The sequence below is a fragment of the Vidua chalybeata genome, chromosome 4, assembly GCF_026979565.1.
Source record: "Vidua chalybeata isolate OUT-0048 chromosome 4, bVidCha1 merged haplotype, whole genome shotgun sequence".
NCBI lineage: Eukaryota > Metazoa > Chordata > Aves > Passeriformes > Viduidae > Vidua > Vidua chalybeata.
The window spans coordinates 73,001,416-73,016,742 of record NC_071533.1 but is presented as its reverse complement, the minus strand read 5'-3'; the positions used below and the strand labels follow the sequence as shown (position 1 = coordinate 73,016,742).

The following is a 15,327-nucleotide window of genomic DNA, read 5'->3' as shown; positions in this document are numbered from 1 at the left end:
GCTTGTTATTCACGTTTTTCTTATGTCCATATAGTCCTGCCTAAATTCAAGTCACCTGGATTATTCTTTATTTTTGAGTTTTGTTCTACTTAATGAAGGAGAACTTCTCAAGGAAACCAACTGTGTACACCTGTCTTCATTAGATACTCCAAGTGTTTGATATTTAGCTCCTTTTTTATTTTTTTCTATGTTGTGTGAAATTGCTTTCATTAACATGAATCGTTTGGGGAAAATGCCACTCGTACTTTTCTGCAAGGGGTTGCAAATCATTCTTTTTGTTGCTGTGATAATGAATTTAGCACAACAATCTGTGGGAGGGAGAAACAGCTGGCTTGAACTGGAAAAGGGAAGGGAGAAGAACTGATGAAGTGTTTGTGAAAGTATTTACAATTCTGTACCAATGTGTATGTGGAAATGAGAAGTTCCTGTAAAACCAAAAATTAGGAGACAGCTTTTTTGTTCCTTCTTTCTTTCTCCTGGATATTGGCAAACACGAGTGTTGCTTGTTTGTGTTGTGAAGTTGGGGGCTTATTTCCAATTGTTTCTGCAGGTGCTAAAAGATGGAATCCTGGAATGATTTGGGTTGAAGGGACCTTAAAGACAGCTAGTTCCAAACCCCCTGCCACAGACAGGGACCCTGTTCTCTATCCCAGGGTGCTCCGAGCCCCATCCAGCCTGTCCTTGGGCACTGCCAGGGATCCAGGGGCAGCCACAGCTGCTCTGGGCACCCTGTGCCAGGGCCTGCCCATCCTCCCAAGGAACAATTCCTAATTCCCAATATCCCATCCATCCCTGCCCTCTGGCAGTGGGAGCCATTCCCTGTGTCCTGTCCCTTGTTCCCAGTCCTTCTCCAGCTCTCCTGGAGCCCCTTCAGGCCCTGGAGGGGCTCTGAGCTCTGCCTGGAGCCTTCCCTTCTCCAGGGGAGCATTCCCAGCTCTCCCAGCCTGGCTCCAGCCCTGGAGCAGCTCCGGGGCCTCCTCTGGGCTCTCTCCAGCAGCTCCACGTCCTCCTGCTGTTGGCCCCAGGGCTGGGGCAGCTCTGCAGGTGGGCTCTCACCTGAGGGGCACAGGGACAGAGTCCCCCCTCCCCTGCTGCTCACGCTGGGACCAGCTCAGGGCTGGGGGGACTCTGGGCTGGGTCATGTTCAGCTCTCACCCAGCAGCACCCCCAGGTCCTTCTCCCAGGGCTGCTCTCCAGCCATTCCCCACCCATCCTGTGTTTGTGCTCTGGCTTGCTCCAACCCCGTGCAGGACCTTGCACTTGGCCATGTTGGACCTCATGAGTTTTGCGCTGTCCCAGCTCTCCAGCCTGTCTAGGTCCCTCTGGGTGCCATTTCTTCCCTCAGGTGTGTCACCCTCACCACTCAGCTTGGTGTCAGCAGCTGTTGGTGGGAGGGAGCAGAGCTGGAATCTCAGGTGTGTTCTCAGGCCAGCGCTGACCTGGGCTCTGCTCCCTGAGCCAGCGATCACAGTCCTGCTTGAGGGCCTGTCCAAAACCCTCCAGGTGTGTGCTGAGGGACTGTTAGGAGAGAGAGGGCATGTGGCTCAAGGGATTATGTCTGGGAGCAGATTCACTGAAATGAGGTGGAAGACGTTAAAATCTAAATAGATTTTAGGAGATTGTAGTGATAAATTGTTGGTTTATTATTGGTGCTCTGTGGACTTCTCCTCCCCTCAATTAAATTCTCTGCCCCCTCCTTTGAGACAAATATTTACATGCCTTTCATTCTTTACACTAATACACATGAGGAGAAGGACTTTCATGGGACAGGTAGAATATCTTTTTATGATATAAACATACAGACTTTTTTTTTCTGGGGGGACCACACTTCCCTCCTTTTCTGAGGTTTAATATTTTATGCTTAAAAGGCTAATTTTCTGTTATATTATTTTTACTACTTGTGGCATCTTTGAGAACATCTTCCTTATTAGTTGATCAAGGTATCATTAAATTATTATATTGGCTGAGAATTTGTTTCATTAAAAAATACAGTATTTTCTTTATTAATTTCCTGATCTTTGTATGTTCTTAGGGTGTTTTTTCAGCCAAAGCCCTTCTTTAAAAAGTCAAGGATTTGTCATTCTGTAGGTTCACAAATGCCCCTCTGGACTTCAGGATGTACTATGACTATTTTAGGGAACTGTATCTGAGGATCTGTGTCCAAATCTGGTTTTGAGGCCCGAACCAAAGAGAAGTTAACAGCAATCTTTTTCCTAACTACTTTTATTTTTATAGGGATCAGTTTTCCCAGCAGGTAACACTGCTGCGTAGTAGCTTAAATTTTTTGAAGGAAGGAGAGGAAATAAAAGGAATTATTTCTGTCCCCGTTAAGAAAGTGGGTCAGGCTGTGGTGTTTATTTATAGATTGTCTCAATATTTTCACTTCTGTTGCAAGACTGACTGATCTTTAGCTTGTGCTTTTCTGCAAGTGTGACTACCAAGTTCTGAGCTCTGCATTTGGCCTAAAAATCAGCAGTGATGGAGGGTGGCAAGTTCGGAGCTAAATCAGAGTCTAAATGGGCTTATTGAGAGTTCAATGGATTATTTTGGGGTTTAGTGCTTAGGAAGAATAGGGCAGCACTTTCATATACAGCATTGGAAAGCAGAAGGGATTGCTGCTACTGCTTTTACATTTCTCATAGAAACTTGGTGGGTTTGCATTTGTCTGAGGACATGCAGCAGGATGATGGTCCTCTGCTCCACAGGGATGGCCTGAAACTGCACTTGCTCTGATTCATGCTGGCCTGAAGGTTAAGTCAGCTGCTTAACCTCTTTATGTTCACAATACAGCACACGTTCTGCCAGTGAATGCTTTTCCTGGTCTTTAAGGTAGGCCTGACAACTTGAAAGCTTATCAAAGTGAAGGGCTCTCCAGCTGGAGGAGAAGATTGATGTCTGTCAGTTCTGAGCATGTGGGCTTTAAAGAATTTGAATTATGAGGCTTTATTTACAAGGGTCACAGGTGTGCTGTACTGAAACTTAAATTACTGTACAGGTGCTTGAGATCCATTGAATAATTGAATATTTCTAATTTTGGGAAAGGGATGAAAATGCATCTTACAGACCTTGTGTGCATGAGCCTTTGATGATTCTCTTTGACCATTGCAATAATGTGGTTTCTTTGTCCTTTTGTTTTGCAGGGGGTTAAGTTTTGCAGTAAGACACTTGCAAGAGCTCTTGCCCCAAGCTTATAGGGGGTCATGGTGTGCCAGGGAAAGAGAGGGATTGATACTTAGGCACACAGTTTGTGGTAGTTGGGAGTGGGATAAGCCCCATCCCCAGTGGGTGCAGCTGTGAGGAGCAGGTGAGCAGCACTGACAGCAAAGGCACACGGAGTGCCCAGGTGTGCTGAGCAACCTCACAGGGCACAGAGGGCGCACAGGTCGAGGGCATGAACGGGAGGGAATAAAAGGGTGGGTAAAGAACAAGAAGGGCAGATGCTTGAAGCCTTCTGAAGTGACGTGGTGTTACTGTGTGTGAGGTGAAGCTTTCTGATGTGGTATGGTGATGCTCTGGGTATTGTGGCTGTCTCAACTGTGTAATGTGCTGTGACGTTGACATATTCTTTTCCTGCTGTAGTGACATAGTTTATGATGTGTGAGATGCATTTGCTTCCACTGTGCTCTGTTGTCTCCTTCTGCCTGATGTGAGTAAGACAACTCCCTACCACAAACCCCAGGAGCCTTTTAGGACCACCAGGGAAGGATGAGACTCCCATTCTTCTGGGCATTACAGACACTTTCAGCTAAATTATCCTTATTTCTAAGAATTAGGCCAAGGTCCAATAAGTGGATTTGGGAACAAATGGGGAAAGCAGAATGCAACTATTGGGTTAGATGTGTAGACAGCCGTTGTAGTGTCCACCATCTGCATGGCCGGTGTCTCAGGTACGAGTGGTGGGTATGGGTGGCCTTCAAGGGGACCTCATGAATTGGCTTTTTGTCATGGTAATGTTTCTGCATAAAATACAGGCACTGGGGAAGATGTTCAAAGAAATAAGAGTGCCAAGACTGGAGTCCTTGCAGTGTGAAAGCAGAGATCAAAGATAATATAGAGATAACAGAACAATGTTTGGGGCACCCTGGGACAGTGGAAGGGGGGTGGAACGAGATGAACTTTAAGGTCTGTCCCAACCTAAAACATTTGGTTTTCCATGATTATGCTACAGCAGTGACTTTTACATGAGTTTGCTCATCTTGAGGACTTTAATCTCAGGAGACTGTGTATGTGGAAGAGAGAAGAGGAGAGAATTCTCTGGGCACCTGGAGTAGTTGATGGTCTTTGTTTGAGGTACCTGTTGCTGTGTAGGTAAAATCCTTATCAAAGTGGATTTTGCAGCAATGTCATTACCTTCATCTGTGAGACCTGGCCTGTAATTAATTACATCTTCCTAGCTTTACCTGTGGTGTGGAACCCAGGTGGCAGAAGAAGGGATTTAACTGTTCTTCATTAGAAATTCAGGAAATAGTTGTGTGAATTGTTCATCTGCTTCTCTCATCCCCAGTGTGCCTGGTCACTATTCCATGCCTATAAATTAAAGCATTTGCTTATGATAAATGTCCTTTAACCTCAGTGCTTTTAGTGAGAACATGAACAAAGTCAAATTATTAATCAATTTAGGATAGAAAGTGTTTGTTCTGGTAAGAGGCTGTAACAGCCCTTTCTTTGTGCCTTCAATTCCAAATATACCCAAACCAGTGACTTTTAATTGTGAAGTGCTTGAGCACTTGGGAAGGGGGAGGAAGAAAGGAGAAAAACTCATTGCTTGCATCTGTCTCTAGATTTAACAGCTTCAAAATTAGGATGGACAAGGGGCTTTTGTTTTTGTTTCGTGGTTTTGGTTGTTTGTTTAGATTTTGTTGGCTTTGTTTGTTTTGGTTTTTTGTTTGTTTTTTGATTATTTGGTTGGGGTTTCTTTTTAGTGAAAAGGCTGTGAAACTTCTCCAGACACAAAATGCTGATAAGTCTTTACTGTCAGTGTCACTGCAGTCTAACTGAAAGTAATACAAACCCATTTTGAGACCCAGTGATGACACTTAAGAGGCTAAATTGTAATGTGTTTTATAAACCAAACCAGCCTACTTACCTTTTCTGGTGAATAATGAAGGAAAGGCAAGCTGCATTTTCTCTTTATTAATACTTCTGATGAAAAGAAATATATTCAAAACCCTGTTGCCAGCATGTAATGTACCTTTAATGTCACAATGTTTTGAAGTAAGTGCTGCAAAGTTATTTAATCCTAAATTCTAAGGTACTTCTTGTGAGTTTTTGTACTCACTAACAACAGGCCTGCTTTAGATTGATTAGTTAGTAATTAGTCAACAGCTTTGAGGCTTTGCCTTGTTGTGCAGTTCCTGCCCACGGAGGAATTTTCTCAGTGCATACTAATTTGTATTTGAAAAATATACTGTATTACTCACTTTATTATTAAATAAACTATGGATTTGTCTGTTGATTTCCAATATCAGATTTGGCTGTTTACCCAGGAGGATACCATTGATTGCTGCCTGGTTTTCTTGTGTTGGTTTTGTGCTTTTCAGGGGCTCCCAGAATGAGTGGGGAGCAATTAAATATGCAGAATATTTTTGCATAAAATACTTATTTTTGAAGTTCTTTTTTGTTAAATCTTCATCCTTGTCATTGCTTCCCTTTTGTCTTTTCCTTAAAAAAAGCTGGAATAGGCATCACTCAAGGTTGGAGCCTTTTGAATGTGTGCGCTGTAGGTTATTCTCCCTTATGCTCTTCTTTCCCTTTGGTTCGTGTATATAGCAGTCCACTTGGAAATCAGTGAAAAATTTAGTGTACACAACACTTGTGAACAGTGAAGTTTGAAACAAGCCTTAAGTATTGTGTGTATATGCATGTACACATATGTATTTATGCAGTACACTTATGTATGTTTTTAATCTGAGTTTTGTGAATAGATCCTTGCAGTTGTTTTTTCTACCCTGGAGGTTTAAAAGTTGATATTGTAGTTTAGAGCCTTGTAAGTATTGTAGTACAGGATCTGACTTACTGTTTTCCTAGGGTGTACTAGCTGCTCCTTGCAGAGTAGATGTAACTTTCAGGTAGTAGGGAAGTGTCAGAACCCAGAATGTCCCTCAGACACTCTTGGATGTTCCGGGTCCAGGGCAGAAACCTCTGAGACCCTGGCATGCAGCCAGAAACCCCTGTGGCTTTGAATTTGATCCATGGAACAATTTACCAATCTTGCAGGAAGAACAAGAAATCACAAAAGTTTAGATATTATAATAGAAGTAGTCACAAAGTGAAAGGAAGGATTTTTGAGTGCTGTACAGGGGGGTTTTAGGCCTTGTACAGAGGGGTCTGAGTTTTGTACATGGGGGTCAGAAGTTCTAAGATGGAGGGATTTGGGTGTGCCCTGTCCTCATTCTTTCTCCTTCCTATCTTCCATGTACTTGGTGATGTTGGCACTCACAGATTAGTTTAGAGTAGAAAGTCACTGTTCAATATAAGTAATAGGCATTGGGGAAGAACTATAAACATTTAATATGTAATGTGTGATATAAAAGATGGCACCAGCCCCTTGGGCGGAAGAGACAGAGACAGAAACGGAGAGAGACGCAGAGGGAGAAGGACTCAGACAGAATGTCATGGAGTGTGTGTGGCTTGAGATAACATGCAATAAACTACCTTGAGACTGGACGACTGAAGACTACAGAGTCTTTCTTTGAAGGCTCGGGTTGGGGGAGAGACTTTTACCACCTCCCAGGGTCACCCCAATCCAGGAGTAAGCCCCATCAGGGAAGCACTTCCTGTGTAGCAGCCACTCATTTCACCAATTTAGCAAAGACAAGTGGTATTTGATGTCTTTCCATATTTTCTGGTGTCTGATTTCTGCATCTGAGTCATAAAATTACCATAGAATCACTGAATTGTTTAGGTTAGAAAAGCCTTCTAAGACCACCAAGTCCAGCTGTTCCCCAGCACAGCCAAGGCCACCACTGGTCCATGTCCCCAGGTGCCACATTCACAAGGCAGTGAAATCCCCCCAGAGACGGGGACCCCAGCCCTGCGCTGGGCAGCCCTTCCCATGAGGAATTTCCCCAGTGCCCACCCTGAGGCTCCCCTGAGGCCATTCCCTCTCCTCCTCTCCCTGTTCTCCCTGTTCCCTGTTCTCCCTGTTCCCGACCCCCCGGCTGTCCCCTCGTGGCAGGAGCTGTGCAGAGCCACAAGGTCCCCCCTGAGCCTCCTTTTCTCCAGGCTGAGCCCCTTCCCTGAGCTCCCTCAGGAATTCTCCAGCCCCTTCCCAGCTCCGTTCCCTGCCCTGGCCATGCTCCAGCCCCTCCAGGGCTCTCCAGAGCTGCCCCAGCACTGGAGGTGCCCCAGCAGTGCCAGCACAGGGATGGGCACTGCCCTGGCCCTACTGCCACCCCAGAGCTGGCACAGCCCAGGGGCCAGTGGCCCCCAATGGTCTGTTGCCTACCTGGGCTCGTGTCCAGCTGCTGTCATAGCACCCCCAGGGTCTTTCCCAGCCCTCTGGCCCAGGCTGGAGCTGCAGGACTTGCTGTGAGCCAGCGGCAGGGCCTAACCCTAACGCCACACCACAAACATGGCCAAAGCTCTGTGGGGCCAGAGGCCTCTGAGCCTGCTGGTGGTGGTGACAGGTTACGTGGGGTAGGAGCCTTCTGTGAGAGTGGCCTGATGTATGTCAGGAGAGCTTTCCACATGCAGGTCCCTCATTCCTGGGGTGTTCTTCCTTCTGCAGTTACTCCTGTGCTCCCTTCCCAAGGCTGTGCTCACAGACAAAGCCAAAGCACTGTGTGGGACTTGTCCCAGCTATCCCAGCCCTGTGGCACAGAGCACTGAGCATGGGGAACAGGAGCCTGTTTGCTTTTTAGTGCAGCCTGGAGATCACTGGAGCTTTCTGTATTGAATGGAAAGATGAAATTCTAATTTCAGTTTGCTTTTGTGCTGAAGATTTATTTCTGTCTGGGAGAGTGCTTATAGAAGAACATGGATGCTACTGCCTGCTCTAGCCAGGCAGTGCAGGCTATTTGTTTTCCTTTCAGAGATGTTAACTCTGATCAATTATAGATTTTTAATAGATTTTTATTAATAGATTTTAATGGTATTAATAGATTTTAATAATATGTTATAGATTTTTAATATCCCTCATTTGTCCATAATGGCAGGAAATTTAGTAAGCAGTCTGAGAAACTTATCTGTTAAATTTTTACTAATAGGGTATCAAAGAAATTTGACTTACATTTTTAAAACTAAGTCCAATGTTTTGCTGAAACTTCATTGAATTACATTGATGTTGAAATGCTGTGTTTTTTTCTCTCCTGAGATGTGACATGCCTGGGGCTACAGTACTAACAGCATTGTTTTATTTTATTTTTTATATTACTCTTGGTAGAATTTCTGTGGTGAATGAATTAGTAATTGCTTCCAGATAAAATTGTTGCAGGAGTTCTATGAGCAGAGGTTCCCTGAGAGCTTACCACATGGCATGAGATTGTTTTTAGCTTGAGACAATTGCTCAGGTTTTCAGAATCTCTGCTCATGGTTGCAGGCAAAGTTCTATCAGTGTTAATACTGTTTGATTCATGGCTTTTCAATGAATATTACATTCAAAAGGATGATTTTTTAGACAAAAATACTAGATCTTACTGCCTCCGACTTGGAAGTTTCATTTGGTTTTGTGAATTCCTGGTTGGTGGATAAATAGTTGAATTTTCAAAGATGTTGAAATTTTAATAGAAGTATAAATCACAGAATCATGGAATGGTTTGGGTTGGAAGAAACCATAAAGCCCACCCATTCCCATCCCCTGCCATGGGGACACCTCCCACTGTCCCAGGCTGCTCCAAGCCCCAATGTCCAGCCCGGCCTGGGACACTGCCAGGGATCCAGGGGCAGCCCCAGCTGCTTTGGGCACCCTGTGCCAGGGCCTCACCTCCCTCCCAGAAAATAATTCCTGCCCAAGATCTAGCCTAAATCTAGACTTTCTGTATGTGTATTTCTTTTTTAATCTAATCTCTGTTTACACTGACATCTGTGTCTCCATAGAGGGTCCAGATGCTTTTTGTGCTTCCAAAAGTCTGAGTTTTTTCTTCACTTGCTTGAATGTCCATTTCCTGCAGAACTTCAGTAATTGGCTTTTAAAAATCTTCAGCTCAATTTCTCAGCTTGAAAAGTATTGTAATAAATTCATTTATAGGCAGAAGAAGGTGGTTTTCAAAAACCTGTGAGTTTTGCCTTTTTAATTTGAATCAGAGATCAACCTTAAAAATGCTTGGTGGAGAAGAGTTTGGAAAATAATTTTTGACTCAGCCAAAATGTGTTAAAAAGTGAGACACTAGCATTAACAGATCACTGGGGAAAGGCACAGAAAAAGTTCCAAGATACTGGTTTGAGGAACTTCTAGTCTTGCTTTCTTTTTGCCAAGTTTAAATTTAGAGTGTTTTTGTTTTAGAGCTGTGTTGTAAGTAGGACAGCTGAATTTTGCCAGAGGGCTGTGATTTGCTCCGGCAGTGTGCCGACCGTGGAGTTTATAACTTGCCTAGAAAGGAATCCTGCTTTGGGTGCCAGTGTGTGCTCTACCAGAACGTGGTATTTGGGCACCTTCAGGTGCTGCTGCCTTCTGCTGCCATCCTTCCCTGTCATTTATTTTCATCAGTTTCTGCAATACTTCAACCATTTGTTAGAACTCATCTGGAATATTTTGACTAATTCATATGAGAGAAGAATGCATATCCTAATGGTTTGGCTCTTGGTTTTCTTTCGCTGGAGTAGAATTTGCACTGTGCACCATTTGCAGATGTTGATAACAACATAGAATCACAGAATGGTTGAGGTGGAAGGGGCCTTAAAGCTCATTCCATTCCACCCCATCCATGGGCAGGGACACCTCCCACTATCCCAGGGTGCTCCAAGCCCAGTCCAGCCTGGCCTGGGGCACTGCCAGGGATCCAGGGGCTTGGGGGTCAGTCCAGCCCTCCATTCAGGAGATTGTCAAGGAGTTTGTGGAGTCAAATACAGAATGAGTGGGAGCTTGCACCATGGCCTTCATCTGAACTGCATGCAAGAATGGTACAGTCTGTGTAAATAAATAGCTTAGGAATAATTTTAGCTTCTGTTGGGGAATTCCTTTTGCTGGTTAGGTGGTATATCTATACATACAGGTTTGGAACCATGGCATCAATATGATAGAGAAACCATCACTCTTGAAGTGATGTCCGTCAAGATGTCATTCCTGAAGAACAATCATCAGAAGGCCTGCACAGAGAGTTCAACAGGAGACCCCCAGCTGGATTTTGTTGTGCTGTAATTGGTTTGTTTATAGTGGCTCTTAAGTAAATAATAATCTAATGATGGATCTTCAGAATTTAGAGAATCCTTTCTGAATGCTTAAAACCACTGGACACTAATGTTTGTCTTTGTTTTTTTATTTGCAGACTCACTGAACCTTCAGGGTATGTCACAGATGGGCCTGGAAATTACAAGTACAAGACAAAATGCACCTGGCTCATTGAAGGAAGGTGAGTGTTAGAAGCAGCTTGGGATTTTGTGTTGCTTATTGGGACTTTTAGGTGAGTTTTATCTGCACTGAATATTGTTAGGTTTCACAATTCTTTCTGGCTATTCTAAAAGCTAGATAGGGCAACACTTAATTATTCTTGGTAAATAAGTTTTTGTGCAACTGAGCCCTTGAAACTGACTTCTGATTAAGAGGTTTGTGTTGAAACAGCATGTGGTGAACAAAAAACAGTGCACTTCTGTAAATAATGAAGGATTATGAATTACTTAACTGACATCATAGTGGGCCCTTTAGATGATGGGATTCACTGCACATGAGATTTTTCAGTAGTATGAGAAACAAGAGAAAGCTCTGAAAGCTTTTATTCATGAAGAATCAGTTTCTGTAGTGATGAACTTCAGATGTTTCTTTACTCACTGAGCCATGAGGACTTCACAGGAACCATTGACCTTTTATTGCAAAGGTTTTCTAAACTGGGAGAAGTCTCTCAGATCTCTCCCCTCACTTTGCTGCCCTTCTTGTATTTGATCCTTATATTGCTTACAGCAATTTCTTGCACAGATTTTTAGGTGTAGCATATGTCTGTCCTCTGTCACCTGATTGATGGTGCAGCAGTTTAGAGCATCTCACATGTTGAAATATATTTTTGATAGTACCAAGCTGGTCCCAGGATTGTAAGATTCATTTGTTTAGTCTCTAAAGCTTTTCCATGGTGAGATACGATGGCTGTGTGGTAACATCTTTGTGTTCAGTCACATTCTGTGTTGTTCCCTGAATCTGCAGGTGGAGAGGGCTGTGAATTGGCAGGAGTCACGTGAGAGTGCTGAGAGTGTGAGCTTGTACTGGGCACTGCAAACTGAGGCCTCTTGGCATCTTGGGAGATCGGAATTTACTACAGTCCCAGAGGGCACTTTTCCTTAGTCTTCTCCCTGTGTTTAGCGTATCTGTTGCTGGCATGCACAGATCAAGGCACCCTTAGCAAATTTGCCAGTGGATACCAGGCCATGTGGTGTGGGCAAGATGCTGAAGGGAAGAAATGGCATCAAAGGGGACCTGGACAGACCAGGGACACGGGACTGTGTGAACCTGATGAAGTTACACAAGGCCAAGTGCAAGGTCCTGCACGGGGTTGGAGCAAGCCAGAGCACAAACACAGGATGGGTGGGGAATGGCTGGAGAGCAGCCCTGGGAGAAGGACCTGGGGGTGCTGCTGGGTGAGAGCTGAACATGACCCAGCCCAGAGTCCCCCCAGCCCTGAGCTGGTCCCAGCGTGAGCAGCAGGGGAGGGGGGACTCTGTCCCTGTGCCCCTCAGGTGAGAGCCCACCTGCAGAGCTGCCCCAGCCCTGGGGCCAACAGCAGGAGGAGGTGGAGCTGCTGGAGAGAGCCCAGAGGAGGCCCCGGAGCTGCTCCAGGGCTGGAGCCAGGCTGGGAGAGCTGGGAATGTTCCCCTGGAGAAGGGAAGGCTCCAGGCAGAGCTCAGAGCCCCTTGCAGGGCCTGGAGGGGTTCCAGGAGAGCTGGAGAGGGACTGGGGACAAGGAACAGAGGGACAGGAGCCAGGGAATGGCTCCCACTGCCAGAGGGCAGGGATGGATGGGATATTGGGAATTAGGAATTGTTCCCTGGGAGGGTGGGCAGGTCCTGGCACAGGGTGCCCAGAGTAGCTGTGGCTGCCCCTGGATCCCTGGCAGTGCCCAAGGACAGGCTAGATGGGGCTTGGAGCAACCTGTCCATGGCAATGGGTGGAATGAGATGGTTGTGAAGGTCCCATCCAACCCAAACCACTCTATGGTTCTTTGTTTAGGAGGTTCTGATGAGTTAGGAGGAACTATTCATTGTATCTGCTGCAGACATTTATTTGAGTTGAGGAAGTTTAATTCCTAAGTTCTTAAGGTACTCAAAACTGAGGGCTAAGCTGCTCCATAGAACCATTCAGAACAATGAAATTGGGAGGCAACCACTTACTATTAACTTTATAAGGAGCCCAGTTGTTTGAGGTGGTTAAGAGCAAAAGTTGGATGGTCCAAGTGGCTACTCCTTTTAATTTGTGTAGGTAATAGGAATACAGCTGCTGACAGTTTGCAATTGCATATAATTAAAAAACATTTCACAAGAGCATTATTGCAGACAAACCAGCCTCAGCAATCCCAGCACAGCCAGCTTAACCATCATAACTTCTGTTTTTAAAAGATATTGTGACTCATTTTTATCAGAAGCAAAGTACTTCTCGCGAGTCCTCAATAATGACACCAAAGCTGCTCCTCCAGCTTATAATTACTACTGAGAAGCTTCCTAGGGAACCACAACTTTGTGGATTTAGAAGCGAGATCTTTCTTGCTGGAAAGACAGAAATGTTCCTCCCTATTCCATAGTGAGGCATAGGTTGGAGTTCTTTTCCTGCCTGTGAGTGTTTATACCCTGCTGTCAGGGCATGGTGGTAAACAGAAAAGAGATAATCATGCTGATTAAACCAGCTGAAATATGCAGCCCTGTGTTCCTTAGTGTTCTCATTTCCTTTCTGCACTGTTACTGATTTTTTCTTGGCTGGTGTCTGTGCTCTGTTCTTGTCCCAGGGGAGTCCTTTTTATTTTTCCCAGGAGTGTGAATGAGGCAGATGAGCTCCATGGATTCTGAGGACCATGTGATTGTGGAGATGAGGGCTGTTTGCTAACAGTTGTTTGCTGTTGCAAAGATACTCTTCCTTTTTGTTTGTGGTCTGAACCTTTATTGATTGACAAATTCTTTCTGCTCTACAGCTGTCAGGCTATTCAAGTAGAAGCAATCTCCTATGACTCCATGGGCTGCTCAGTTCTGAAGTCATAGGAAGTCTTTGTGCCTTTACTTTAAGCAGGACATTATCCTTGAGTTCCACCTGCTGCTCTTTTCCAAAGGCCTAGAGTAGATTGTTGTACCTATCAAAAAATAGTAATTTGCAGAATAACTCCCTAAGGACTCCCCCTCCTGTGGGGAGGAAGGACACTATGGAAAGCTGGCATTTTAAACATTTATTTGATTAGGATTAACAGGGAGTTCATCTGAATTCAAGGGTGATGCAGTTGGGGAGATCCTAGACACTTGTGTCTGTCCTTTCAACAGCTCCAGCTGTGGGTGGGAACAAGCACTGCTGATACACATTCATTTTCTATTTGTTTCAGGTCTAAGCACAATGTTAGTGGTGGTTGCACCCTCCTGGAGCTGGGCCTAAATTAAATATCTGCTGTGCTTTCTCTGTAATTGTCTTTTGATGTATCTTTTTTATATTGGCCATGAAACAAATGGTATCTTTACCATGCTGAAAACCTGGACCTGCCCCAGCCATGTCTGCTGGCCCCCAGAGCCCCCCAGCACTCGGCTGATGCCAAAGGAAAGGTGGGAATTATGCCCCTGTGCCCCTCAGGTGAGAGCCCACCTGCAGAACTGCCCCAGCCCTGGGGCCAACAGCAGGAGGACGTGGAGCTGCTGGAGAGAGCCCAGAGGAGATCCCAGAGCTGCTCCAGGGCTGGAGCCCCTCTGCTCTGGAGCCAGGCTGGGAGAGCTGGGAATGCTCCCCTGGAGAAGGGAAGGCTCCAGGCAGAGCTCAGAGCCCCTTGCAGGGCCTGAAGGGGCTCCAGGAGAGCTGGAGAAGGACATTTGGCTTGTTTGAGCAGTGTCTGAAGCCCCTTGGTTTGTTCAACCTGGAGAAGAGGAGACTGAGGGGGAATCTCATCTCAGCCTGCAACTTCCTTCTGAGGCAGAGAAGGGGCAGACACTGATCTCTGTGTGACAGGGACAGGACCCAAGGGAATGGCTTGAAGTTGTATCAGGGAGACTTAGTTTAGATCTCAGGGAAGGTTCTTCCTCCAAAGGATGGTAAGACACTGCCCAGGCTCCCTAGGGAATGGTCCCAGGCTGCCAGAGCTCCAGGAGTGTTTGGGCAATGCGCTCAGGCACAGGGTGAGATTGTTGGGGTGTCCTGTGCAGAGTCAGCAGTTGGACTCGATGATCCTTGTCAGTCTCTTCCAACTCAGCATATTCTGTGATCTGTTCTGCACAACAGGACACAGTTTTCTGACCATAAAGAAGTTTTTGCTTAATACCAGGGGAGCTGCATACAAAAAAACCCTGAAGCACAGCACGTTTAATGCACCTACAGTTACACCAAGTGACTCAGTTTTAGTCTTGTCTAGACCAGAGCTTCACACCAGAGGAGTGTGTTGAAGAGATTTAGCCCTGTGTGTTGAGTGGCTAATTAATTTTTTTTTTTTTTTCTTTACAGGCCAAACACAATCCTCAGGCTTCGATTCAATCACTTTGCCACTGAGTGCAGCTGGGACCACTTGTATGTATATGATGGAGACTCAATTTATGCTCCCTTACTGGCAGCTTTTAGGTGAGTTCCCCTTGGTGAAACTCTTAAATGTAGCCAGTGGTATTTTCTTAACTTGGAGCCTGACTTACATGTGGCTTCTGACATTGTAAATATGATCCAGTAGTCCAAATGTATAACACTGCAAGTGCAGCACATATAGCCAGTGTCCTTTTGTGCAGTGTTTGTCAGCATAACAATTAAGGAGTTGTTTTCAGCTTTTACAATGAGCAAGTCATGTCACTGCACTCTAGCATTAAGTATTATGTTTTCATTTCCAAATCCTGATTCTTTGAGATACAAAATAATTATTGTCATCTGTCTGGACTGGAGATGATTTGGTGTGCAGGCTCCTTTGAGAGGTGAAAACTGCCCCATTTATGGGTTTGAACATGATTTATGACTTAAACTTGTAGTGTGTCAATACAGACAGAAGGGCAAAAGCCAGCTAACGCTGTAGACATGGAGGCCTTACA

At 45.2% G+C, this 15,327-nt stretch overlaps 1 protein-coding gene across 4 annotated transcripts in view; it reads left to right on the top strand.

Annotated features, from left to right (window-relative positions):
• ATRN (attractin) overlaps positions 1–15,327 on the top strand; it is a 143,837-nt gene that overhangs the window by 24,557 nt on the left and 103,953 nt on the right. For all 4 annotated transcript variants that reach the window (XM_053940318.1, XM_053940315.1, XM_053940317.1 and 1 more), the window contains exons 2-3: positions 10,425–10,508; positions 14,762–14,875. In XM_053940318.1, coding sequence (XP_053796293.1) covers positions 10,425–10,508; positions 14,762–14,875 — 198 coding nt within the window. The remainder of the gene's footprint in view (positions 1–10,424; positions 10,509–14,761; positions 14,876–15,327) is intronic.